The sequence below is a fragment of the Lynx rufus genome, unplaced genomic scaffold (assembly GCF_022079265.1).
Source record: "Lynx rufus isolate CCGP_SWC_20201006 ecotype Redwood Valley unplaced genomic scaffold, mLynRuf1.p SCAF_14, whole genome shotgun sequence".
Taxonomy (NCBI): domain Eukaryota; kingdom Metazoa; phylum Chordata; class Mammalia; order Carnivora; family Felidae; genus Lynx; species Lynx rufus.
This window is the reverse complement of record NW_025814828.1, coordinates 40547507-40573523: the sequence shown is the minus strand read 5'-3', so window position 1 is coordinate 40573523 and position 26017 is coordinate 40547507. Positions and strand designations below refer to the sequence as shown.

General features: G+C 49.7%; 1 protein-coding gene across 3 annotated transcripts; it reads right to left on the bottom strand.

The window, feature by feature from the left end:
• Positions 1 to 286: 286 nt before the first annotated feature.
• CHST7 (carbohydrate sulfotransferase 7) lies at positions 287 to 23581 on the bottom strand. 3 transcript variants are annotated; one of them, XM_047076119.1, is made up of 2 exons: positions 21906 to 23581; positions 287 to 810 (listed from the first exon to the last, which is right to left on the bottom strand). In XM_047076119.1, the coding sequence occupies exon 1, from the start codon at positions 23396 to 23398 to the stop codon at positions 21938 to 21940; it is 1461 nt and encodes a 486-aa protein (XP_046932075.1). In that variant the 5' UTR covers positions 23399 to 23581; the 3' UTR covers positions 287 to 810; positions 21906 to 21937. The 3 variants fall into 3 exon arrangements, with proteins under 3 accessions (XP_046932075.1, XP_046932076.1, XP_046932077.1); XM_047076120.1 differs by lacking the exon at positions 287 to 810 and adding an exon at positions 10739 to 12005; XM_047076121.1 differs by lacking the exon at positions 287 to 810 and adding an exon at positions 14655 to 14964.
• Positions 23582 to 26017: the final 2436 nt, after the last annotated feature.

The following is a 26017-nucleotide window of genomic DNA, read 5'->3' as shown; positions in this document are numbered from 1 at the left end:
AAAAATATTTTTTTAATCACAGCAACAGATTTCGGAGATTTTTTTGAAATGTACCTTTGGATTAAGAGAAACACTTTAAATCTGGTCTGTGTTGTAACTTCTGGCCTACAACAGTTGTTAACAGGCTTTGAGTGTTGGATAACTGCTAAGGTTCTTGAACTCAATATAGTTTCCTTCATATTCCTTTGTATGTAGACTAGCTTCTCCCTCCCACCCTACCCCCCCAACCACGCAACTGAACTTCATCATGAAATCTGCATCCTAGCAAAACAAAACAAAACAAATCTTGTCGTTAACAACGACCCCGGGGTCATTTAATAGCACAAAAACAACAACACCAGACAGAAAAACTTGAAAGCAAAATCTTGTTTCGGGTCCGTGGGGTTCTCCCACCCCAGGGAGAGAAATTACTTTTCAAAAATTGGTTTGGGGGCAGGTGTAAGGGGGGGGGGGCTGTTTGAAGAAAAGCCGAATGAGTCTACTTTAAACCAAATCGCATCTCTTCTTTGTCCCGAGAACGCGCTGTTGCTACGGCTCCAGGAGAGGCAGGTTCGGGCTGGGAACTCAAGTTCTTACTATTTTATGGACATAATTATCCACATTGTGCGGTCACTTCCTTACTGACAACTGCGTTGCAACCAACACATCGGTCATTATCTAAGAGCTCACGATATCCCCGCGCTGCAGAATTGCACAGCCGTGGGTACCAAGCCAAGTCGCAGCCTGTGACAGCGTGAGACACCGCCTCCACAGTGTGGCTTCTCCGGTGCTGGGGCAACATGCTGAGCGCCCCGGTTCATGGTGACTGACCTGGAAGGGAAGGAACAAAGGATGTTTGAACTTCAGGACACAGAAGTCCACAGACAGAAAAGCCTGTTGAACCCTGACGGCGTAAAGGCCTCTTAAACATGAAGCCTGTGACCTTCCATATGGAAGCTGCATCATCCAGTGCTGGGAATCCACACCGAGGCAGGAACTGTCATTTCTGCTTTGTGAGGACAGGCCAGGAGAAAATGTGGCCCAAGAGGGGTTTGGTGAGGATGAAGATAGGAGAACGATGGGCACCCCCGTCCGCATGACTGCGCTTTCTACAACTGCTGCTGGAGGGGGCACCTGTTGGGAAGAGAACGTTCTTTTTTTTTTTCTTTAATGTTTATTTTTGAGACAGAGCACAAGCAGGGGAGAGGCAGAGAGAAAGGGAGACGGGGAATCCGAAGCAGGCTCCAGGCTCCGAGCTGTCAGCACAGAGCCCGACGCGGTGAGATCGAGACCTGAGCCGAAGTCGGACCTTCAACCGACTGAGCCACCCAGGCGCCCCGAGAAGAGAACTTTCTGAGACCAGCTGCGCAGAGCGGGGGAAGGCCTGGGATCAGAGCGGTACCTTCAGGCACTGACCACGGCACCCTCCATCCTTCACACGTGCACGGTAAATCATGCCAACGAGAGTCGGCTGTTCCCTAAAACGGGGGCTGTCTGTAGGCAACAAGTCCAGCTTCCTACTTTGCGGCATCTGAACTTTACTCTTTGTCTCCTTACGATACCCTGCGCTAGTCCTGCCACCAGTTTCTTGCTCCCTTGTGATCCTTCCCCTTGCCCTGGCCATGTGCCAGATTTGACATTATGTTTTAACGTGCTGAAACTGGCCATCGGCTCAAGAGGACTAGTGACGCCGAGCCTGGGGAAAGAAGCGTCTTCAAGATGATGAAACGTGTGCCGTAAAGATTCACATGGACAAGGTAATTTCGGGGCGCCTGGCTGGCTCAGTCGGTTCAGCGTCTGACTCTTTGGTTTTGGCTCAGGTCGTGATCCCACGGATTTGTGAGTTCAAGCCCCGAGTCAGGCTGTGCGCGGACCGCTCACAGCCTGCTCGGGATTCTCTCTCTCAAAAAACCAATAAATATTTAAAAAAAAAATTTTTCCAGAAGGGTTAGCGCTAGTTCCAGATAAGCTAGAGTAAACGCCCTTCTCCTTATTCCTTGTACAAAGTGTAACTACAATCCCCCCACATGATATGTAAGACAGAGATAAAACTCTAAAGGGTGGGGGAAAGAAGGTGGAGCGACCACAGACAATAAGGGACGACGTAGCCATGAGTTCCCTGGGTTGCCTTTCTGTTTCCCCTGTGTCCCGGAATAGACGCTGAAGATGCCAGCAGGCCGGAAACGTAAATGGTCACACACACACACACACACACACACACACACACACACTTCTAGATTACCATCCCCACCTGCCAGGAACCAGGTGGTGCACCCCTTCCTCCCCCAGCAGTGTCCACGGAGACCTGCTAAAATAGATCTAAATAAAATTCAGAGATTCAAATGTATCCCAAATAGGATACAATTTAAAAACCACTTTTCCGGGCGCCTGGGTGGCTGAGTTAAGCGTCCACCTTCGGCTCAGGTCATGATCTCGTGGCTCATGGGTTTGAGCCCCCACTTAGGCTCTGTGCTGACAACTTGGAGCCTGCTTGGGATTCTCTCTCCCTCTCTCTCTGCCTCCCCCCTGCTCACACTTGCTCGCTTGCTCTCTCAAAATAAATAAACATGAGGGGAAAAAATACACTGCAGGGGTGCCTGGGTGGCTCAGTCACTTAAGTGTCCAACTTCGGCTCAGGTCATGATCTCATGGTTTGTGGGTTCGAACCCCATGTCAGAGCCCACTTGGGATCCTCTGTTACCCCCTCTCTGTATGCCCCTCCCCCATTCATGCTCTTTCTCTCTCTCTGTCCTTCCCCTCTCTCTCAAAAACAAATAAACATTAAAAAAATCACTTATCGAGCCAAGAACCAGGGAAATTTCAACTTCAATGAGAAAAGGTAAGGGACAGGTGCCAACACTGAACCAACACAGACTCTGGAATTATCTGCAAATGATGTTAAGCCACTCTCATAACTATGCTTTAGTTAGCCATCAGGAACACACTTGATACAAATTTAAAAAGAGAAATTCTTGGCAGGAAAATATTTTTTAAAATTTTTTTCAACGTTTACTTTGGGGACAGAGAGAGACAGAGCATGAACGGGGGAGGGGCAGAGAGAGAGGGAGACACAGAATCGGAAACAGGCTCCAGGCTCTGAGCCATCAGCCTAGAGCCTGACGCGGGGCTCGAACTCACGGACCGCGAGATCGTGACCTGGCTGAAGTTGGACGCTTAACCGACTGCGCCACCCAGGCGCCCCATGGGAAAATATTTTTTAAAAAAGAACCAAATGGAAAGTTTAGAGCTGTCAAGTACAATAACCAAAATTGTAAAAGCCTACTAGATGGGGGGCACCTGGGAGGCTCAGTCGGTTAAATGTCTGACTCTCGATTTTGGCTCAGGTCATGATCTCACAGTTTGTGACCAAGTTGGACTCTGTGCTGACAGCTCAGAGCCTGCTTAGGATTCTCTCCCTCTCTCTCTCTGCCCGTCCCCGACTCGTGCTTGCTCACACACGCACTCTGTCTCTCAACATAGACATTAAAAAAAACACTGCAGGGGCACCTGGGTGGCTCATTCGGTTGAGCGTCCGACTTCGGCTCAGGTCATGATCTCACAGCTCATGCGTTCGAGCCCCATGTCGGGCTCTGTGGCGACAGCCTGGAGCCTGGAGCCTGCTTCAGATTCTGTGTCTCCCCCTCTTGTCTGCCCCTCCCCGGCTTACACTCTTTCTCTCTCAAAAATAAATAAACTTAAAAAAAACAACTGCAAATAAGATGAATTTTTTAAAATTTTTTTAACGTTTATTTTTGAGACAGAGAGAGACAGAGCATGAACAGGGGAGGGTCAGAGAGAGAGGGAGACACAGAATCCGAGACAGGCTCCAGGCTCTGAGCTGTCAGCACAGAGCCCGACGCGGGGCTCGAACTCACGGACCCTGAGATCATGACCTGAGCTGAAGTCAAACGCTCAACCAACTGAGCCACCCAGGTGCCCCAAAGATGAATTTTTTTTAAATATTCAAGTAACTAACAGGAAGGCACAAAAAGGGAAATGGGAACAAAAAACAGGGAACAAACAGTAATTAAGTTTTATAAATGGCAAATTGAAGCCCTATAATATCAATAATAACATTAAGTATCAGTGGTCTAAGTTCACAGATACACAAAAAGAGATGAGCTGCGGCGCCTGGGTGGCTCTGTCGGTTAAGTATCCAACTCTTGATTTTGGCTCGGGTCATGATCTCACGGTTGTGAGATCGAGCCCTGAATCAGTCTCCAAACTGGGAGTGGAGCCTAAGACTCTCTCTGTCCCTCTCCCTCTGCCCCTCCCCAATTCTCCAGTGTGTGTGCTCTTGCTCTCTCTCTCTCTCAAAAAGAACAAAAAAACAAAAAGATACCAGTAGAATGGTTTTAAAAACATGACCCAACTATATGCTGTCTACAAGAAAGTCATTTCAAATACCTTATAGGTAGGTTGAAAAGTCAAAGAATGAAAAGGATTAAGCCATACAAACATTAATTGAGAGGGGAATCGGTGGTGCGAGACCCAGACACTTGCCACAGAGGGGTCTAGTGAGCTGCTGCCATAGCCAAGTCCAAGGTCACCCAGCAGCTTACAGGTTTTACAGGTTGCAGCAGTGCTAAAAGTGGGGGATCATTCAGGTCAAGTAAAGAGCAAGTGCTTTGAAACAACAATGCCATCATTTCAGAATTTCTACAGGTGGTTGGAGGAAATTGCTACAGTTATTGAAATTGTGTGAAAACTGATGACTTGGTTGATAAATTGCTACTTTTTAAATAAATTTTAAGTTTATTTACTTAGAGAGAGAGAGAGAGACACACAGCACAGGCGGGGGAGGGGCAGAGCGAGAGGGAGACTGAGAATCCCAAGCGGGCTCTGCTGGGAGCCCGATGTGGGGCTCGAACTCACGAAACCGTGAGATCCTGACCTGAGCTGAAACCGAGTCGGACGGTCAACCGACTGAGCCACCCAGGTGCCCCAATAAATTGCTACTTTTAAATAATAATCAGACAAACAGGAATTCAATAGTGGTGATCAATGTACAGCCTTCCGAATGTGCTAAAAGCCATTGAATCGAACACTTTCAAGGGTGAACTGTGGTATGTGAATTCCATCTCAATTTTTAAAAATCAGAAAAAAGGAAGAATGGTTATATTAATATCTGGTAAAATAAACCTTGGAGCAAAGAAAATTACCAGGGGCAGCAAAGGACAGTATGTAATGGTAAAAGGTTCAACCCACCAACAAGATAGCAATCCTAAATGTGTATATATGCAGCAAACGACAGAACTTCAATTTTTTAAAAGCAAAACCTGAAAGAACAGAAAGGAGAAATTGACATGCTCACATCTATAGTTGGACACGTCAGTATCTCTCTAACAAGTGATACAATTCACTAGACAGAAAATCAACAATGATATAGAGGAACGAAATAATACCATCAACCAAGCAAGACTGAATTGACATTTATGCAACATTCCACCTGATAACAATAGAAACACATTCTTTTTGAGCACGCATGGAACATTCACCAGCTAGACCATATCCTGGTTCATAAGACAAACCTGAACAAATTTCACAGAATTGAAATGATAATACAGAGTGTGTTCTCTAATGATGAATCAAACTAAGAATCTATAGTAGAAAAAGAGCAAGAAATTCTCTAGACCCTTGGAAATTAAAGAACACACCTGTAAATAATCCGTGGAATATTAAACAACACCAATATATTGAATTAAAATGAATATGCAACATATCAAAATTTGTGAGACACAGACAATGTAGTGCTGAGAAGGAAATTTATAGTATTAGATGCTTACTAGAAATGATGTAAGGTCTCGGATGATCAACACCCACCTCAAAAAACAAGATGAAAATAAATACAAGAAATCAGAAAAACAGAAAAAATCCATGAAACAAAGCTGGTTCTTTGAAAAGATTAAAAATTAGATAAATCTTGGGGTTTCTGGGTGGCTCAGTCGGTTAAATGACTTCGGCTCAGGTCACGATCTCTAGGTTTGTGAGTTTGAGCCCTGCGTCGGGCTCTCTGTTGTAGCGTGGGATCCTGTCTCCCTCTCTGTGCCCTTCCATCCCCTCTTTCTCTCAAAAATAAATAAACATTAAATTTTTTTTTAACTTTTTAAAAATATGTATTTATTTTTGAGACAGAGAGAGACAGAGCATGAACGGGGGAGGGGCAGAGAGAGAGGGAGACACGGAATCAGAAGCAGGCTCCAGGCTCTGAGCTGTCAGCACAGAGCCCAACGCGGGGCTCGAACTCACGAACCATGAGATCACGACCCGAGCCGAAGTCGGACGCTCAACCAACTGAGCCACCCAGGCGCCCCTAGATTAAAAAAAAAATTTTTTTAAGATATGCTGTGTATATGTGTGTGTGTGTGTGTGTATTTTTTTGTGCGTGTATGTGTGTATATATACATACATGTGTATATGTGTGTATACGTATATGTGTGTATCTATATATGTATATATATAGATACACACAAACATACACACACAATGGAATATTAACCAGAAGAAATGAGATCTTGCCATATGTGACAACATGGATGGACCTAAAGGGTATTATTGCTAAGTGAGATAAGTCAGACAGAGAAAGACAAATACTGTGTAGCCTAAAAAAGTAAAGGAACAAACAAAACACATTCATATTGAGACCAAACAGGTGGTTACCAGAGGAAAGGGGGTGGGGTGGGGGAACCGGTGACATAGGTGAAGGGGACTAAGGACACTGAATTTCCAGTGATAAAATAACTAAGTCACAGGCATGCAAAGTACAGCATAGGGAACGTAGTCAATAATATTTTGTAATAACGCTGTGTGGTGACAGATGGTGACTATACTTATCATGGAGATCACTTTGTAATGTATATAAATGTGGACTCAATACTGGAACCTAAGACTTCAATTTAAAAAAAGACCTAGTCTGTATGATAACAGGAAGGAGATGATTTTATTTATTTATTTAATTTCAGAGAGACAGCACATGTGGGAGAGGGGCAGAGAGAGGGGGAGAGAATCGCAAGCAGGCTCCGCACTTAACAGTGCAGAGCCGGATGTGGGACTCGAACCGGCAAAACCATGAGATCATGACCTGACCTGAAACCAAGAGTTGGACACTTAACTGACTGAGCCACCAAGGGGCCCTGAAAAGAGATAATTTGCAAAAGTTAGTGCAACTAATTTCCAGAAGTATAGAGATTTCAGTACATTACTGTTTTGTGAAGCATGTGGAAAAGGGTTGTTTTAAGAAAATGTGGCCTTGAAGTGTGAAGTCTTTCCTTCATGCTCAATTCACAAATTTGCTTGCACTTTTACTTCTTTAAAAATGTTTTAAACATTTTTGAGACAGACTGCGAGTGGGGGAGGGGCAGAGAGAGAAGGAGACACCGAATTCGAAGCAGGATCCAGGCTCTGAGTTCTCAGGACAGAGCCCTACCTGGGGCTCAAACCCACAAACTGAGAGATCATGACCTGAACCGAAGTCAGGCTTGACTGAGCCACTCAGGCGCCCCCACCTGCGCTTTTAGGAAAAGGATTGTTGGGACGCCTGGGTGGCTCAGTTGGTTTAAGCATCCGACTTCAGCTCAGGGACTTCAGCTCAGGTCGTGGGGGTTGACGCGTTTGAGTCCCCCCATGGGACTCTGCGGTCAGTACTTCAGAACCTCTGTCCCCTCTCTCTGGCCCTCCCCTGCTTGTGCGCACTCTCCCTCTCCGTGTCTTAAAAGAAATAAACTTAAAAAATGTATTTAAAGAAACGATGGTTTACTTACAGATTCAAAGTCATACTCCCAAGAGTTGCGTGTATTTTCCCTCCTGTGCGGCAGTTTCCCTGATTATTTAAATGAGCAGCCAGGCCCCAAACGCAGCTGGTTGGCTAGCCTCAGTGCCATCCAAGGGAACGGAGCCTCACTGCGATTGCGTGCAGTTGGCTTGGCCGAGGCTCCCTGCCCTCCGGTACAATAACTCAGGGAGGCACACGCTTAGCATTTTAATCACACTTCGGCCAACCTTCGAAGCTGGCATGGGGGGAGGGGGGAAAATCAACTTCCTGCTGGCTTTCAAGTTTGACGACAGAACGGCCACACCAAATGAACTTGCAGCCCTGCCGCTCTCGGTGGCCTTCCTGGCCCGGCTGGAGTCAGGTACGGGCCCCCCCCACCCCCCTCCCCAGGGGCACGGGACAGCTCACTTCCCCCTCCCACTGCATTTGTAGATCGCCGCCCCCACCCCCCGGCCCTTTTCCAAGTTTTTCGTCATTTCGCCTCCGGAGGTACGCACGTGTCCCGGCCCACACAGTTGTGCCAGGTGAGGCACCCCGGCTTGATCACCCCGAAAGCTGCTTCCCAGATGCTATGAGTCGGTGCGACGACGTGGTGCTTGGGCTGGGGGGGGGGGGCTGAGATTTCCGGGTATTCAGCTGGGCCCCGCTATCACGGGTGAATTACTTTCCAGCCCATTGTAACAGCCTTCCTCCTGGATCCCCTCCAGGGCAGATGGGCTGAGGACGGGCGTTAGGCTCCTTTTCAGTGGCCACGAGTACTCGTGGGGTCCTCTCCCACCATCCCAGCTCGGCCTCACCCTCTGTGGATGGCGTTCCTGACGTTATCTGTCAACCCCTTTTTAAGTTTTCTTAACCCTCCTGTTTTAACCCCCAATGGGTGAAATGCGGCGCTAAGGAAAACGGAAATGAGGAAATGACTGACAGTGTTTACGACAATAGGGCCATTAAGATTTTTTTTTTTTTTTTTTTTAAGGAAGATGCTTGGGGATGATGTTAAAATAATACTTGAAACCCCAGAAATGTCAAAGGGCAAGCATTCCCTCACTGTGACTCTAAAGCGAAATGTAATAGGAAACATTTAGTTTGCTAATACAACCGCACCCCCCAAATAGCTAGAAATGTACTTAAATAGCATAAACGTTATAAATTATTTCCAGACTTTCCGTCTGACAAATCAAGTGGCAGGGCGGAGGGGGGAGGGGTGTTGCCACTATATTTGCACTAGTGGGATTTAATCCTTGAAGCATCTCTCGCTTAAGTTGAAAACAGGGACTGAATTAAAAAAAAAAAACAAACAAAAAAAAAACAACCCCACAGGGCTGCCTGGGTGGGACAGTGGGTTAAGCATTGGACTTGGGCTCAGGTCCTGATGTCACCGTTCGTGAGTTCAAGTCCGGCACTGGGCTCTGTGCTGACAGCTCAGAGCCTTGGAGCCTGCTTCCGATTCTGTGTCTCCCTGTCTCTCTGCCCCTCCCCCGCTCATGCTCTGTCTCTCAAAAATAAATGTTAAAAAAAAATTTATTTTCTATGTTTATTTTTAATTTTTTTAATGTTTATTTTTTGAGAGAGACAGAGTACAAGCAGGGAAGGGGCAGAGAGCGGGAGACACAGAATCGGAAACAGGCTCCAAGGCTCTGAGCTGTCAGCACAGAGCCCGATGCGGGGCTCGAACTAACAGACCATGAGATCATGACCTGAGCCGAAATCAGACACTTAACTGAGCCACCCAGGCGCCCCCCAAAAAGTTTTTGTAAATAAAAAATAAATTAATAAATTAAAAAAAACACACAAAAACGCGTGCCTAGGGAGTAGGGGGAGAAACTAGGGGAGAAGCCACTTGCTGGCAGCCCTCCAGGAGCTGAACTGCCCCCCCCCGCCCTCCTCTCTGCTCACGGTGCGAGAAAAGGACTCACCTCTCCACTCCAGAATTCCAAGGAAAACCTCAACCCATGCGAGTCATTTGGTCAAGCTCCAGAGTCAGCCGGAGCCCAAATTAAATGGCCATTATACTTCCCCAATAGAACGGGATCAAATAATGGCATGTTTCTAGTTTTATCATGCCCACCCCCAGCGAAAAATGTCCCAAGTTTCTGAGCTTGCTCGAGAACAAAATGAATAAAATGTGCTCCAAACCAGTGTTTATAAAACTTGGAAACCGCGAAGTCTGCCTAAGTTGGCTTTTGTTTTTTCCTTTCATTGAGCTGCTCCGAGGTCTAGTTTTAATTGGCATACATAATTGCTTTTGTGAGTAAAGTTGTTCCCGACTCAAGTAAAGGAACTGAGTCAGGATCTTAGAACATAGATTTGATCGCCCACCTGCACATGTTTGTCATCTACCAAGTGGGGGGCGGCTCGGGTTAGTGTGGCTAGGAAGTGAGGGAGCTTGGATCTGTCATTCAGGCAGCCCTTTGGCCCCCACAGGGGCTACTGGTCCGTGGAGTTGGCTGCAGGTGGGGGAGGGGGTCCCTGGGGTGCCCCACCCCCCCATCAACTTTAGGGTTCACAGGTTAGGATGTCTCGCCAGTATACGGCGTCCGTGCCCATCTCTTCCTGTAGAGTGAGGCACCGTGTCAGCTCTACCCGGATCTAGCCCTGTCCAGAGTTCAGTGGGGGATAAAATGGCCCCATGGCCAAGAGCAGGTTCACGTTGGCACAGGGTGTTGGCGTGGGGAAACCACTCTTCCCCTGGGCCCGTAGGACTGCCGGAAATTGCCATATTTAGGAGCAAGATGTGAATTTTTCCTGAGTTCAAAGCTATTTCTCTTTCCCTTTGTTGGGAAATAAAAAGAAAAGAAAAGAAATGTAAAAGGAATTCAGTAGTGCTGGGAATGCTGTTATCTTTGGGAGGGTGTGCTTGTGTGGGGTTTTTTTTTCAGCCAACCACCTCCTTTTTTGCGAGATAGTCCCCTTTGCCATCCCTAGCTGGGGGTGGGGTGGGTGAGTGGGGGGGAGAGGGCACAGAAAGACAACAAAGGGTAACCTTTTTTATTGTTTGCAGAACCTGAAAAAATGTATTATTTTCCTTTATTACATCCATGTTGGTGATATCCTTCATTAGAGCAAGAAAGGGCCATCTACTTTCATTGCTTCTAATATCCGTACATTTAACATATGCCAGCTCTAGGCTGTCTGAAAGGAAGTCCTATTTTTAAAACACTCTTGATTTTAGTAGTTTTGGCTTACTGTTCCCATGATCTCTCTGAAACAGTGACGAGTCCTTTCTCGTAAAGTCTGGTCTCAGCCATGGGGAGAGTGACCTCAAAAGCTCTGGGGTCTTTCTCCCTGTAGCTCACCTGATCTGTCCGGTATGTAAAAACTGCTTCGGTTGGCCTCCTCCCAAGTTCACGCTGGCACCTGCTCCCGACTTCCCTCAGTTTACCACCTTTACAAAAGAACTCACGGTCCCGAGCCCCTACCTGCTCCCTACACCTTAAACGTTTCTGTCATGTTCCGTTTCTTTTTCAGGTAGGCTGGTTCCTCTGCTTCTGGCCTGCTGGTTGCCACGACCAAATGACATTAATCACACCATATGAATCTCTCCAAGCTGGCCTTCTAGACAATCTCATTTCCGGCCGGATTTGAGACATCTGGCCAGCAGGGCCCAGGGACTGCCCTGCGTCCTCACGGCTCGCCCGGTGCCTTCTGGGGCTCCTTTTAGCACTGCTGTCCGAAAGAAAGGCTTAACAGAAAGGGCTTCCATTGCACGCACAAACACACGTTCTGCCTCAGTGGCTGTTTCCAGAATGTCGCCCTACAGCAAAGCTCCTTGCTACTCATGTTGATTTCAGGGGAGGGCAGTCTGTTCACTCTGAACGCGGTCATCCTTGAAGTCAGACGTGGCGGTCGCCCTTCACAGCCCCTTAACCCCCTCACTGAGAAATATCCACTATCAGCATCCAGCACGATGGTCTTTAATGTGAACGAGGGCAGCTGCAGAAGCTGTCACACCCGGATGCTGGCGTGGTGCCTGCGGGGCCGGGGGCGGAGGGGTGGGGGGAGGCAGGGAGCAAAGCTGAAGTGTTCCAATTCTCATGAAGACATCCCTGAGCTCTGCAACTTTTCTCCAATTGAAACTGCTTCCTGTTCGGCTCCCAAAGGGTTCTCCACTTCCCCATGTTCTTGAACTTGGGCCAGGGCTATTTCTTAGTCCTTACTGTTCTTACTCTATACCGCACCTAGGCAGAAATGTTTCTCTCAATAGAGCCAATTCCTTCAGTTCCACTACAAAGCAAGAGAATGACGAGCCAGGAGACCTCTGAGAGAGAGAGAGAGAGAGGGAGGGAGAGGGAGAGAGAAAGAAAAAGAGAGAAGTTCATTTCTTTTCTCTTTACTTTAAAAAAATGTTTATTTAGCGGCGCCTGGGTGGCTCAGTCGGTTGGGCATCCGACTTCGGCTCAGGTCACGATCTCACGGTTTGTGAGTTCGAGCCCTGTGTCGGGCTCTGTGCTGACAGCTCGGAGCCTGGAGCCTGCTTCGGATTCTGTGTCTCCCTCTCTCTCTGCCCCTCCCCCACTCATGCTCTGTCTCTCTCTGTCTCAAAAATAAATAAAAAATTTAAAAAAAATTTTTTTTAAACTTTATTTAGAGAGAGTGGGGAAGGGGCAGGGAGAGAGGGAGAGAGAATCCTAAGCACGCTCCACACAGGGCTCGAACTCACAAACCACAAGACAATGGCCTGAGCCAAAATTGAGAGCCAGATAACCAACTGAGCCACCCAGGTGCCTGGAGAGAGGTTCATTTCTAAGTCACTTTGTTCAGCTGGAACTCAGACCCATAAAAGACCAGTTGTGCGTTTTTCAGTTTCTGGTCTTCTCCGGGCTGTTCATGCTGCCAGCAGCCTGAGAAAAGGCATACTGAGGAATTTTAAGCCAGCTGCTTATAAATGTTTTTTAAAAGCATCGCTCGGACTATTTATATGACATTTGTATTCATGGGAAGAAAATCTCTGCCCAGACTGAAAAAAACTTCTTTGAAAACCCTCTGAATCCTTCCTCAACAACTGCAAAGGGGCATTTGTGCCCTCCCGCTGCCCCAGACAACAAAGAGGGCTCTCAGGAGCACCGAGACCGTGCACAACGGGTTAAACCTTATTTAAAATCAGCGAAATCCCCCCAGTGATAGCGTCCCGAAATAGTGGAAGTTCAAAGTCAATAGGTAGAACCCACTGCAACAGCACCACAAGGCCAGTCCTAAGCCGGCAGTCACGTGTCTGCCTGGTTTTATATAAAGATGATCATTTTGATTTCACAGCGTACCCAGTCCTTCAGAAGGGATCACGGGAACGACACCTGCCAAATACATGTGGAGTCCAGGAGGCTAAGAAGGCGATTTCGTCGGGGCATCCTGGTCACCACAACCGGACATGTAGGCAATTATTTACGGTCTGAGAGGTGCTGTGGGATCAGAGACAGCCCGGGCTCTGGGGGGAAGCGTTTTTCCACCCATCACACTAGCCAAGATGAAAAAATTAGGGAAAATGCACGTTGTTGAAAGTCTGGGAAACAGACACTCCCAGAAATGCTGGGAGTGAACACTAGAGCAACTTCAAAGAACTTTACCTCTCAAAATGTAAAAAGTGTGCACCCTTTGCTATGCAAGGTCACCTGTTAAGCCATCCTACTGTAGCGTTTTTCTTAGACACATACTTAACACTTAAGCACGATTACAAATGTAGCAATGAGGGGCGCCTGGGTGGCTGAGTCAGTTAAGCATCCCAACTCTTGATTTCAGCTCAGGTCACGATCTCACAGTTCACGAGATCGAGCCCCGCGTCAGGTTCTGCGCTGACAGCACAGAGCCTGCTTGGGATTCTCTCTCTCCCTCTTTCTCTGCCTCTCTCTGTCTCCCCAAATAAATAAACATGAAAAAACGTAGCAATGTCACGTTGGGACTGGGAACTAATGAAATATGTTAAAGTACACTCCTATAATGTTTTACCAAGTTTCATTATTTTAGTTCTGTAACCTTTATTAGTTTTTAATTTATTTTTGAGAGAGAGAGCGTGCACGCAGGGGACGGGCAGAGAGAGAGGTGGGGACAGCGCATCCAAAGCGGGCTCCACGCTGACAGCACAAGCCCAGTGAGGGGCTGGATCTCGTGAACCAAACCGTGAGATCATGACCTGAGCCATCCAGGTGCCCCGATTCCTGTACCCTTTGTATCATACCTCACACGTTAGATTTTGTCACAACTGGATTAGTGGAAGCAGAGGAATCCAGTTCGCGATTTTCTGAAACACTGGCACAAAAAAGGTAAGAGAACAGTGCCTTAGAAAAGATTCTTCGTAAAAGATCACCAGAAAAACCCCTAAACAAAAGCTAAAGAATCGTGAAGTTTAATCTGAATAGGTAAAAACTTATTACAGCAAGCTGGTACTAAGTTTCTTGCTTAAGCCCATAAATCTTTCCCTAAACGTTACTGATCCTCTGAAGGATAAGTGTAACTCAGCAGTACGTTATGACACTGATAGCTGCTGGAACATTCCACAGAAAAACAGAAAATAATTTTGTAAGAACATAATGGCAACCATCAGCAGCTGGTATTCTCAGACTTTCAAATTCCTGAAAGCATATACAATTTTAGTCTCGAAACAGTCAACATTTTTTAAAAACCCAGCTTTCAGAATGAAAAGCAACCTCCCCTCCCGTCTTTTCCCCAGCACAGAGATACTGAAAGAGTTCCTAAAAATGTCCCTAAATAGCCTATGGAAAGAAAAATATGGCTTTGTATTTATTTTTGAAAACTTTTTAAATGTTTATTTTTTGAGAGAGAGTGAGCGAGTGTGCATGTGAGTGTGGGAGGGGCAGAGAGAGAGGGAGACACAGAATCCGAAGCAGGCTCCAGGCTCTGAGCTGTCCGCACAGAGCCGGACGTGGAGCTCGAACCCACGAACCACGGGATCAAGCCTTAAGCCGAAGTCAGACACTTAACTGACTGAGCCACCCAGGGGCCCCGCCCTCATATTTATTAAATGCAATCACTACTGAGACTCTCCAAAACACAGGTGACATCCGTGCCCTCGGCTGGTGGCCAGGGGCTGGCGGAGAGAGAATGTACAGCAGCCGACGAATTCCCCGGGGGTGTTCTGTCCAGCGCCGGACTTCGAGGACTTGCCCAAAATAGCGATTTAGAATCTGGAACTTGTGACTTCTCTCCACCCTCTTCTTCAGACTCACGTTCTTGATTACTCTCATCAGAGACGTCATGTTTCTGGACTTAAGCAGATGGAAGCAAAAATGCATGATAGCATGGAAATTGGTGCAGCCACTACGGAAACCAGTATGGCAGTTCCTTGAAAAAGGTAAACCCACAACCGCCACATGATCGGGGAAGTCTGCTTCTGGGTATTTCTCCAGAGGAAACAAAAACACTAACTCAAAAAGATACCTGCACCTCCGTGTTCACTACGGCATTATTTACAATAGAGGAATGGATAAAGAAACTACGGCTTAGATATACACGATGGAGGATTATTCAGCCACAAACCACAAGGGAATCTCGTCATTTGCGAGAATATGGATGGCCCTTGAGAACATCATGCTTATGAAATAAGTCAGATGGAAAAAAGACAAATACTGTATGATCTTACTTATGTGGGGAATCCAAAAAACAAACACACTCAGAGAGAGAGCAGGTTGGTACTTTCCAGAGCCAGGCGGGCGAAATGGGCGAAAGGGGTCAAAACGCACAAACTTCCAGGTATGAAATAAATAAGTCGTGGACATGCAGTATGGTACACTTGAAAGTTGGTAAGAGAGTAGATCTTAAAAGTTCTCATTAGAAGAAAACAAATTAACTACAAGCGGAGGCAGACGTTAACTAGACTGTGATCGCTTCACGATGTACGCGAATATTGAATCAGTACGTCGTTCACCTGAAACTAACACGGTGTCCTATGTCAATTATCTCTCAATTAGAAATGTTTTAAGGAAATAAAAATAAGAAGACTGAACTAGACTGCAAAGGCTAACTATGCTTGATTTCACATAAAACGTTTCTAGACAGATACCCCAAGACATGTCTGTCTTCTAGGAAACACATGTGGTTGCTTCTGGGAAGTAAGACTGGCGGGTTATTTTAAGTTTTAAGCTCTTTCTCCACCGTGTGCTTATGTTATTTCTAAAATAATTTTAGATGCTAGTTTCAAGATAGCACCTGATTGCAATCCTCCGGCTGTGTTATCCTTGACAGTTACCCAACCTCTCTGAGCTGGTTTCACCATCCAAAAATGGGGATACTGTGTACTTCATAAGGCTGAGGTGAAGACACTCAGACAACACGCATTAAGCATGTAACAGTGCACAAACTAGGCACACAATAAATGTCGCCTCCCCTCAGCTCCAAGAAGCCCTGAAAATCCTCTTGACCTCCTCTTCTTACTGGTAAGAACACTAAAGCCAAAAAAGGTTTAGGGACTTGCCCAAGGTCAGTCAAGAAGTAACCAGGGAGCACCTGGGTGGCTCAGTAGATTAATCGTCCGACTTCGGCTCAGGTCATGATCTCACGGTTTGTGAGTTTGAACCCCGTGTCAGGTTCTGTGCTGACAGCTCAGAGCCTGGAGCCTGCTTCAGATTCTGTCTCCCTCCCTCTCTGCCCCCCTCTCTCTCTCTGTCTCAAAAATAAACATTAAAATTTTTTTTTTTTTTAAAAGAAGTAACCAGGAGAGGGGTGCCTGGGTGGCTCAATCGGTTAAGCATCTGATTCTCGGTTTTGGCTCAGGTCATGATCTCACAGTTCGTGAGTTGAAGCCCCGCATCGGCTCTCTGCCCACTTTGGATCCTCTGCCCGCCCCCCCCCCCCCGCCGACTCTCTCTCACAAAAATAAATAAACATTTTAAAAAAAGAGGTAACCAGAAGGGCCAGGCTCAAAATCCTGGGTTCCTGCACCTTAACACAAAAATGGATTTTCATATGTGCCAAGAAATGACTTGGTTACTACCTTATGGCCACACCTCACTTCGCAGGAGCAGCCTCCTCCCCTGCCTCACCTGCCACGCTTGACGAGTCTGGATTTTTCCTAAACACCAAATCCACCATCAACTGAGGGGGTCCTGCTTGGGAAGGCAGCCCCACCCACAGGGGAGCTCGGAGAATGTCTTGATCAGAGGCAGCACTAACCTCACAAAGGGACATTAAGGATTTGGATGTGGACGGGTTTTAAAAACCTGTTTCAGTTTTCAGTGCCTGGGTGGCTCAGCTGGTTACGCATCCAACGTGGGCTGGGGTCATGATCTCATCGTTCTTGAGTTGGAGTTCCTGTCTTCCCCTCCCTAGCGTGTGCTCTCTCTCTCCATCTCCCTCTCTCTCAAAAAAAAAAAAAAATCTTTAAAAAAATGCTTTGTTGGGGATTTGGTGGTGGCTGGTCATTTCTTTTTCTGTCTGGATAGTGTCCTTAGAAAGCTTTCTGATCGTTGGGTTATTAGTTTACAGTGCGCTTACCTCCTTTTCTAAATTCATTCAAAGGGCCCATCTATATCTTGTCAAGAACAAAGACCAGGGTGTCTTTTTTTTTATTTATTTTGAGAGAGAGAGTGTGTGTGTGTGCATGGGAAGGGGTAGAGAGAGAGGGAGAGAGAGAATCCCAAGCAGGCTCCACACTGGCAGCTCAATGAGGACTCGAACTCGGAACGGTGAGATCATGACCCCAGCCAAAACCAAGAGTTGGACGCTTAACCGACTGAGCCACCCAGGCACCCTAAGACCAAGGCGTCTTAGATGCCTACAGGAATGACATCTTGGGGCTTCCCAAGGGCAGAAATCAAAGGGAGACACGCTGAAAAGGACAGGACAGCGCATGGGTCTGTTTGGAACAGCACCGGATCGCGGGCACAATGATGGGTTATTAAGTAAGAAGCTAGAGACAACAAAGCATTCGAAGGAATGGGAGAGAGTGATAAACGGGGCCATGAATAATTGAAGATGTTTTTCCCTTTCCATATTAACACCCTCCAGCTTCTTGGAACCTCAGAGCTCCAAGTGCCTTTACTTAAATTGCTGTGGCCCACAGTTCTCTGCTCATCAACAGCCCTTCAGTCCCTATCTGGATCTTGTTCCAGGGGCAAGAGCACCGCCTGGGCGATGACCCATGACCAGTCCAGGTCCCACCGTGGTTCTCAACTTTGGCCACACAGTACAATCCCCTGGGGAGCTTTTAAAACACCCCAGTGCCTCGGGGCCCCTGGGTGGCTCAGTCGGTTGGGCATCTGACTTTGCCTCAAGTCGAGATCTCATGGTTTGTGAGTTTAAACCCCGCATTGGGCTCCGAGCTGCGGCCTCGGAGCCTGGAGCCTGCTTCAGATTCGGTGTCTCCCCCTTTCTCTGCCCCTCCCCAACTCGCGATCTGTCTCTTTCTGTCTCAACTATAAATAAACATTAAAAAAATAAGTAAATAAAACATTTCAGTGCCTGGACCCCACCCCACACCCGTAAAATCAGAATATCTGGGAGTGGAGTTCAGGTACTAACATTTGAAAATCAATCAATCAATCAATCAAGCTCCTCAGGTGAATGTACTGTTCAGGGGGGGCTGAGAATCTCGGGTCTAAGCCGATCACAAGGAGCCCCCTCCTTTTCCCCAATTAATGGGCTAGTGCCGGTCATGTGACCAAGTGCTAGCCAGTGAGAGGTCAAAGGAAGTCGGCTGGGGGTGGGGGTTCTGGGAAGGTTTTATAACCAGATTGAAGGAGAGACAGGCGAGGGAAAACTCCTCCACCCCTTCCTTACCCGCTAACCAGCTTCCTTCCTGCATTTTAACAACGCTGCAGCGTCCTTGTGTGAGGAAGTGATGCTCGTTGCCGAGGCTATGATCTTGTAGCCTTATCCTTGGGAGGATAAGCTGGTAAGTGAAAGCCGAGGTGGAAAAGATGGAAGAGTCCTTGGGGACTCGGGTTGATGGCGCTCTGGTCCCCACCCAGCCCGGAAAAAAAGTGCACTCCCTCCCTCCCTGCCAGATCCTGGCTGTCCGGGATGGACCATTCAGAAGGTACTCGGGTGAACTGACGCAGAGCACCCTCCCCCCTTCACTGCTGAGCTAGGGGTGTCACCAGCTAGACCCCGATGCCTGACTTTTACTGCCACCTGCATGTACTCACTGACCTTTGTTCCACATTTTCCCTTAAACTCTTCTTTCCAGCTTCTCTCTTAGGCAAATGGGAACCAAAACCACCCTGACCAGTTTGAGCCCAACCCCTCCCCACTCGCACCTGTGGACCCCGGAGCGACCTCTAAAATGACCTCCAACTGTCAGTACCTCATTGTAATATAAAGTCTCCGCCCGAGGAGGCGCATAAGCCTCACTGACATAACCTACAGGGCATGGATACGCATGTTTCCTTAAGGCGCAGGCGAAGCGGTGCACGGCGACACCCGCCCCCCCCCAACCAGGCTCCCCCATCTAAATATTCGTCCTGCCCCTTGGGGAGTCATGGCTTTGGAAGTTATTCCCGTGCTCTCCTTACTTGATGCAAATAAAGTTCCCCTTGTGCAACAACTCCACCCGGTGTGTTTGCGACTCAGCAAGGAGCAAACCCCCCTTGGTTCTTGGTCGGGTCACAGGGCACGCGATGATGTCCCATGTGAAGGACAGCCAGGGGGAAGGTGAATAGGTGCCGTGGGCAGCCCGGGGACGTTTTATGGATTTGTCCAGTGGCTGGAACTCACTAACAATAAAGCTAATTGTGTCTCCCACTCCAGCCTGGCCGGGGTGCCAAAGGTACCGCCAGGGGAAGCCAAGGGGCCCAGAGAAGGAGAGATTCTGAGCTCTGGGGTCTAACACCAAGGCTACCCCACCCTCCCCAGCCCTGGTGTGACTTTGGGCAGGTCACCTGGCTTCTCTGAGTCCTGGATTCGTCATCTGTAAAACTGATGATAGACCAAAGTAATGGCACGTGTACAGTGCTTAGCTCGATGCATGTGTCCCTAGAGCAGGGCATGACAGGTTTTTGGAAAGTCCTGGCCAGCGACGTTACCTTTCTAGGAACCAGAAATTCATGCATTTTAACAAATCCACTGGTTCGTTGGGGGTGACATGGTAGCGGCCGATAATTTCGGCAGAAGTGTGGGAAGGAGGGCTCAGTCACTAACGTACGCAAGAGCCTAAGGCTTGCTCCCAAATGTCCCTGCAAAGGGAGCCTCGTTGGCCTTCCAAACAGCAGCACCAGCATCTGCTCCATAATCACTGTTACCAACATGGATTCTAACTTCCTAGAGGGTGAAGATTATACACTCTGTCCTCCTCTCTGTTCTCTTTCTTACCTTGCCCCAGCCAGAGCTGAATAACTGATAGTAAAAATGAAAACCATAAAGGTGTCTGGGAGATAGTTCTTTTCTTTTTTAAAGTTTATTTATTTTGAGAGAGAGAGAAAGAGAGCATGCGAGCCAGGAAGGGACAGGGAGAGAAAGCAAGAGAGAGACAGAGAGAGAAAGAGAATCCCAAGCAGGCCCTGAGCTGTCAGCACAGAGCCCAATGTGGGGCTCGAACCCACAAACTGTGCGATCATAACCTGAGCCATCACTTAAAAGACTGAACCACCCAGGCACCCCCCCCCCACCTTCTTAAAGTCATAAAATGCTGCAGAATTCGTCCTGGAGAGGCTTTCTTCCCTCAGGCCTGTGAGAGCGGGTGAGGGGCTGGTTCATTACTTACATCTGCAAAAACAGGATTAGCAGATGAAAGGATGTTTTTGTTAAGACGTGACAAGTCACACTGTGCCTTACCTTCCTCTGCTCTGGAAATCAGGAAAGAACACAGACTTCCTAGCAATTACAGAAACTGACCCAGAAAACCACTTGATTGCTGGGAGCAAAATCGCTCTGCAACCCTGGTCTATTAAAGAACAACAAAATCCGTCTTTATTAACATCTTCCACTTTGTCCTCAGAGCTTCATCCCAGGGGAATACTGAATTACACCATAAAATAATGAATGGAAACTTAAGTCACTTCCGCCCTCGAGGCCTGGCTTTTCCTCCTCCTCCAGACTGCACAGTGCAGAAGGCTGCACCCTCCCAAGGCACAGAGTCGCACTCAGTTTGGGGAAACACGTTCCCAAGCCACTAACTAGACCCCTGAGGTCAGCATCATGCAGAACAAACTCTTCCCTCAGCCCAACCATGTACGGACACTGAACACATTTTGAGGTCATTTATGACCCATCTTAGCGTCTTACGACACATGCTTTATAGAGAAAGAACAAAAAATCGAGGGTGGGGGCTGTCTTTTCACGGCCAAAGGTGCTACTGTCCCTCTAAAGGTTCCATCTCTCAAAGGGATGCGGCAGAATGCGGGAAGCCCGGCGCTAAGGTCTTGTGGGCGCTAGAGGAAGCTGACCAGGCAGCTTTTGTGACCTGATGTGAATGGGATGTGGTCAAATATCCTGCAAACGCCAGCCTTTGGGGAGCGGGGGGAAGGAAAATGCTACAGGAGCCAGGAGAAAGCAGAGTCCATTCTCTGCGACCATACCAGACCCTGAGACACACACACGTGCAAAAACCGTTTCAAGAGAGGCCTTTGTGCACCTGTATGCTTGGTAACTTAGAAGGAAAGCCCTGGAGCTGAGCATTAGAGAGAGACAGAGAAGAAGTATGAAACAGATTAGGGGTAGGGGGAGAGGAGCCCATAACTGTGCACCAAACCCGGCTTTGGGCTTTCTCCGTGTTGCCAAGTTTCCCCACAGGACAGAGCGGTGTCAAGGTTAAAAAACAACAAGGACAACAAAAAAACCAGCTTCAAATAGTCCCCGAAATCCGATACTTTTCATGTCAATTTTCAGTCTCAAGTTCCATTGTGACTGTTTCAAATCTTTGCTCTCTTCAGACCTCTTCCCTCCTCTCCCTCTCTTCCCCCTCCCTCTCCTGCCCCATGCTCAACAGGTGCTCAACAGGTGACCGACCCCTCCTACTTCATAGAGGGGACCTATGTTCCGCCTCAGCCAAACTTAACCCCCTCCTTCTCGTCGCAGGGCCCTCCTCGGAGGGGGCAAGTGGCTAAGCTGGAGATCCCGACACTCTCTTCCAAATTCTACCAGCAGCGCTTTCCCACCCGCTCGAATCTATTCAGACAGGGTGAGATCTGGGATGGCACCCACCCCCATTCCCCCCCCCCCAACCCCGCAGGCTGGTCTGAGCTCCCCAGAGGCCCTTCCCTAGCCCGAACCTTACCCGGATCCGTCCCGGGGGCGCACGACGGGGGGCTACGTGGCGCCGTCGGCCTCGGTCTCCAGCGGCTTCTCCTCATCCACAGGCGGCTCCAGGTCGTCGTCCTCTCCGCTGCGAGGATAGGCCAGCAGACGCATGGCTGGAGCGCAGGCCGCCTCCACCTGGCGCACCTGCTCTCGGCTCAGGCGCTCCCTCCAGGCGTGCACGGCCTCGCGGGCATCGCGCGCCGACAGGTGGAAGGGTCTGTCTGCGCCGTAGGCCGCGCCCCGCGTCATGTTGATCGCGAAGGCTTCGAGGGCGGCGAGCGCGCGCAGCCCGGAGAAGCGCAGCAGGCGGCGCAGCTGGGTGCGCGGCTGCCGCACCAGGTCCTCGTAGCGCAGCCTCAGGTAGCGGCGCCGCAGCCAGGCGGGAGCTCCGCGCGCGAACAAGAGATCGCGCAGCCAGGCTTCGCAGATGACCTCGAGCGCGCCGGTCAGGAAGAAGTCGGCGCGCGGTGCGGCGGGCAGGGCGCGGGACTGGCCCCCGGGCCGAGCGCCCACGCCGTGCGCCAGCAGCACGCGGTGGAAGCGGTCGCCCCGCTGGCGGGTGCGCAGCACCTGGATGCTCTCGCGCAGCAGCCCCTGCCTGGACTTGAGGCGCGAGTTGTGCACGGCCCGTGGATCACGGAAAAGCTGCACCACCTTCAGGTTGAGGCCGGGGTCACGCAACAGAGGCACCAGCACACCCAGGTCGAGGAGGCGCACGTCCTTGATGACCACCACCGGATACTTGCGGCACTCGGCCTCCAGGGCGCGTAGAGCCACGGGCGGGCAGCTGCGCTCGCAGGCGGCATCTTCGACGAGGCCGACCTCGGCGCGGGCACGGGGCGCGCCGGGGCAAAGCGGCGGCGAGCAGATGACCTTGTTGGTCCGCCAGCGGAAGAGGGCGGCCGTGGTGAGATTGGCCGCGCCCGGGGCGCGCGCGGCGGGGTCCCCGGGCGGCGAATACAGCCGCAGCACCGAGAAGTCGCAGCGGAAGAGGGAGCGCAGCATGTCGCGCAGCGCGCCCTGCAGGCTCTCGGCGTCGCCCGGATACAGCGCCTGCCATAGATGCCACATGGGCTCGTACAAGTAGAAAACGTCCGGGTGCTGGTTAAAGAGCTCGCCCAAGAACGACGAGCCGGTGCGCCAGGTGGCATGCACGTAGATGTGCTGCTTCTCGCGAGACACCGCCTCCGCGACATCGCCGCTGAGGTTGCCCGGGGACGGGGGGGACGGGCCCGCGCCCCCCGAGGCAGCCGGCCGCCCCTCGGCACCCTGCTCGCGCTCGTCCGCCGCCGCCGCCTCCAAGCTCCACACTCCCAGGCTGTGCTGCAGGCCCGGGCAGTGCCCCGCGCCCTTGTCGCCGTCGCGGCCGCCGTCCAGTACGGAGGGGACGAGCAGCAGCACCAGCGTGTAGAGCACCAACAGCAGCGCAAACTTGCAGTACTCCCGGCGCCGCCGCCGCCGGCCCTTCATCGTTCACCGAGCCCCCCACCCTGCGAGTGGGTGGGGCGCCCGTCCTCTCCCCTTCCTCACAAATCCCGTCCCGAGCCCGCTCCTCCGGCCTCTTCGGGGCCCTCTGCGCCGGGAGGAGCGGAGCCACCCGCGCCCTGCATCCACAAGGGGAAACTTGGGAGGCGATGGTGCTGGTGTCGGCGCCCCTGCCCTCTTTCGGCTCAGCCGCTGGAGAGCCGCCTATTGGCTGGTTTGGCAGCCGCCCGCCCCGCCTTCGACCTCGCAGCTTCTCCCCGCCTCCTCACCCGCCCGGGATCGCCCAGGGCTCTGCCAGATCTGGGCGGGGTTGCTGCGGGGTGGGGACGGTGGTTGGGGCGCACCGAGCCAGACCCCACCTTTCCCCAACTCCTCCGTAGTGAAGTCAAGTCTTCAGCAATCGACTTCAGGCAAGGGAGGGGCTCGTGTGTACAGAATGTACCCAGTGACGGGACGTGGACCCCACCCGGAGAACTCCACCGACTCTTCTGTTTTATGTCCCCCGCCTGGTCGTCTCTGTCGTAGGCAGACTCGCCCCCACACTATTTAGAGCGGGGCTCCTGGTCACTATCCACATCCAGCGTCCCCGTCGGCCCCCGGGGTGGGTGTTCCTGAGTTCTGGATGGGAAAACTTCTCCGCTAAGATAAAGATACGCAATTGCACGCTGCATGGTGGACCGGAGGAATTGGAGGCTGCGTATTCACGTAGCGCAATTAATTGGTCAGGAGGAGCCTTTGTGAAGTGTTGTGTTCCTTAGGGTTTTGCCCGCTGAGGGCTATGCACCTTTTCAGACACCAAAGATCAGTTTACTCATTTGTAAAATGCAGATGATTTTTAGCACCCCCGTACCTCCTGACCTTGTGAGATTGGGGGGGGGGGGGCACCTGTTACCGCTGCATAACCTAGCCCGTTCTGACACGTGAGCGAAAGACATTTACAGAACTAGAGTGGTAGGATGGTGGACTGTCTCGGGAGATCAGTGTTTAAAAGGACCCATAAGCAGGGATATGTACTCAAGGATGGATGAAAACGTGACAGGAAGTCCGAGAAGCAGATTGAAGTTCCTGAAATCTAAAAGAGAACTAAAAAGGATAATTCTGCTCTGTTTCAGCAGGATAGTGAACACCCCCTTGGAGGAAGCTGTTGTAAGGTTAATGGAAGATAGAAAGCAAATCTGCTCACCTCCATCTGGGGAAGGTGTTCCAATTGGAAAAGTAAGAACATCGCCAAAGATCTCTGGTCTTTTTCATCACAGAAACTATTCCACCTCTGAAATCATTAGCTGAAGCATCCTGCTGTCTGCCCACACTTTGCCTCTCCCTAGCCATTCGTTCAAATCCTCTCTGTTCCCCAGCCTCATTGACCACTGCGTCCACCTTGGTCTCAGTTTTTCGTATTCTGCAAAGAGACCCCAGACCATTGTTTTAATAATGCTTCTGCCAATAACCTAAACTCCCTGACCTTCTGGCTTTTCATTACTCATTTGGCAACAGCTCCCCACCCCCACCCCGCCCCGTTTAAACCCTGCCTTGGGCTTTCTCTGTGCCTGCAAACACTGTTGCAAGAAGTTTCCCCACAGGGCAGATAAGTCATAATCGTCAACCTCAAGTGATCCCTGAAATCCTATACTTTCCATGTCAATTCCCAGTCTTGGGTTCCATTATGACTATTTCAAACCTGGTCTGCTCACCTCAGACCTCTGATATCCCTCTTTGCACCCTCTCCCCTGTTTTCAACAAATGAACTTCCCTCCTACTACATAGAGAAAATGAAACTATCAGACAGTCTCTCACTTTCCACTATAGAGCCATATATCCACTTACCTCTGTCCCCATCTTCTCTTTGGTGGCAGGGATATTATTTTCCAATATTAAAGTATAACTTTTTCCTTCCCTATATTTTTACTTTTCCCTCCTCTCCTCTTTTAAGCAACTGGATGGCTCCCTGCTCACCTGAAGGGAGGGATGTGGCTGGGCAAAATGCAAAAAGTCTCTGGTATTTTTTTCCAAAAGCCTGAACTCCAGGCGCGGAGGGTGTGGTCGGTTTTTAAAATAGCCACAAATTTTTCCCCTCCTCTCACTGCGCCCTTTGGCAGTGTCTGTCTACACTGACTCTGGGGAAAGAGCAGAACTCTACTGGCTCTTCCCCTGGGTTGGGGGTGGGTGAAGGGAGAGAGAAGTCTCTGGACCCCACGGCAAAAAGCACCTGAGCTCTTCTTCCTGACACTGAGTCAGGGAAGAGCAGAACTCATGGAGTAGCTATGGTTCATCTTGACAGATGATCGGAGGCACTATCCCAAACGTTCCTGGGCCCCAGATGCAACTTGGAGGCAGCAGAAGGGTCGCAGAGACAGTGTAGGTGACATTTCAGAGGCACCTATGTGGACCAAGACCCAATGATCCTAAGACCCCAGGTCTATGGCACAACCGTAGGAGTAGGGAAACCCTAGGAATTACCAAGGCAAATTGCCCAGCAGAAAGCTCGATCAGAAATAAAGTTGTTTTCTGGGGTGCCTGGGTGGCTCAGTCGATTGGGTGTCTGACTTCAGCTCAGGTCACGATCTTGTGGTTGGTGGGTTCGAGCCCCACATTGGGCTTGCTGGC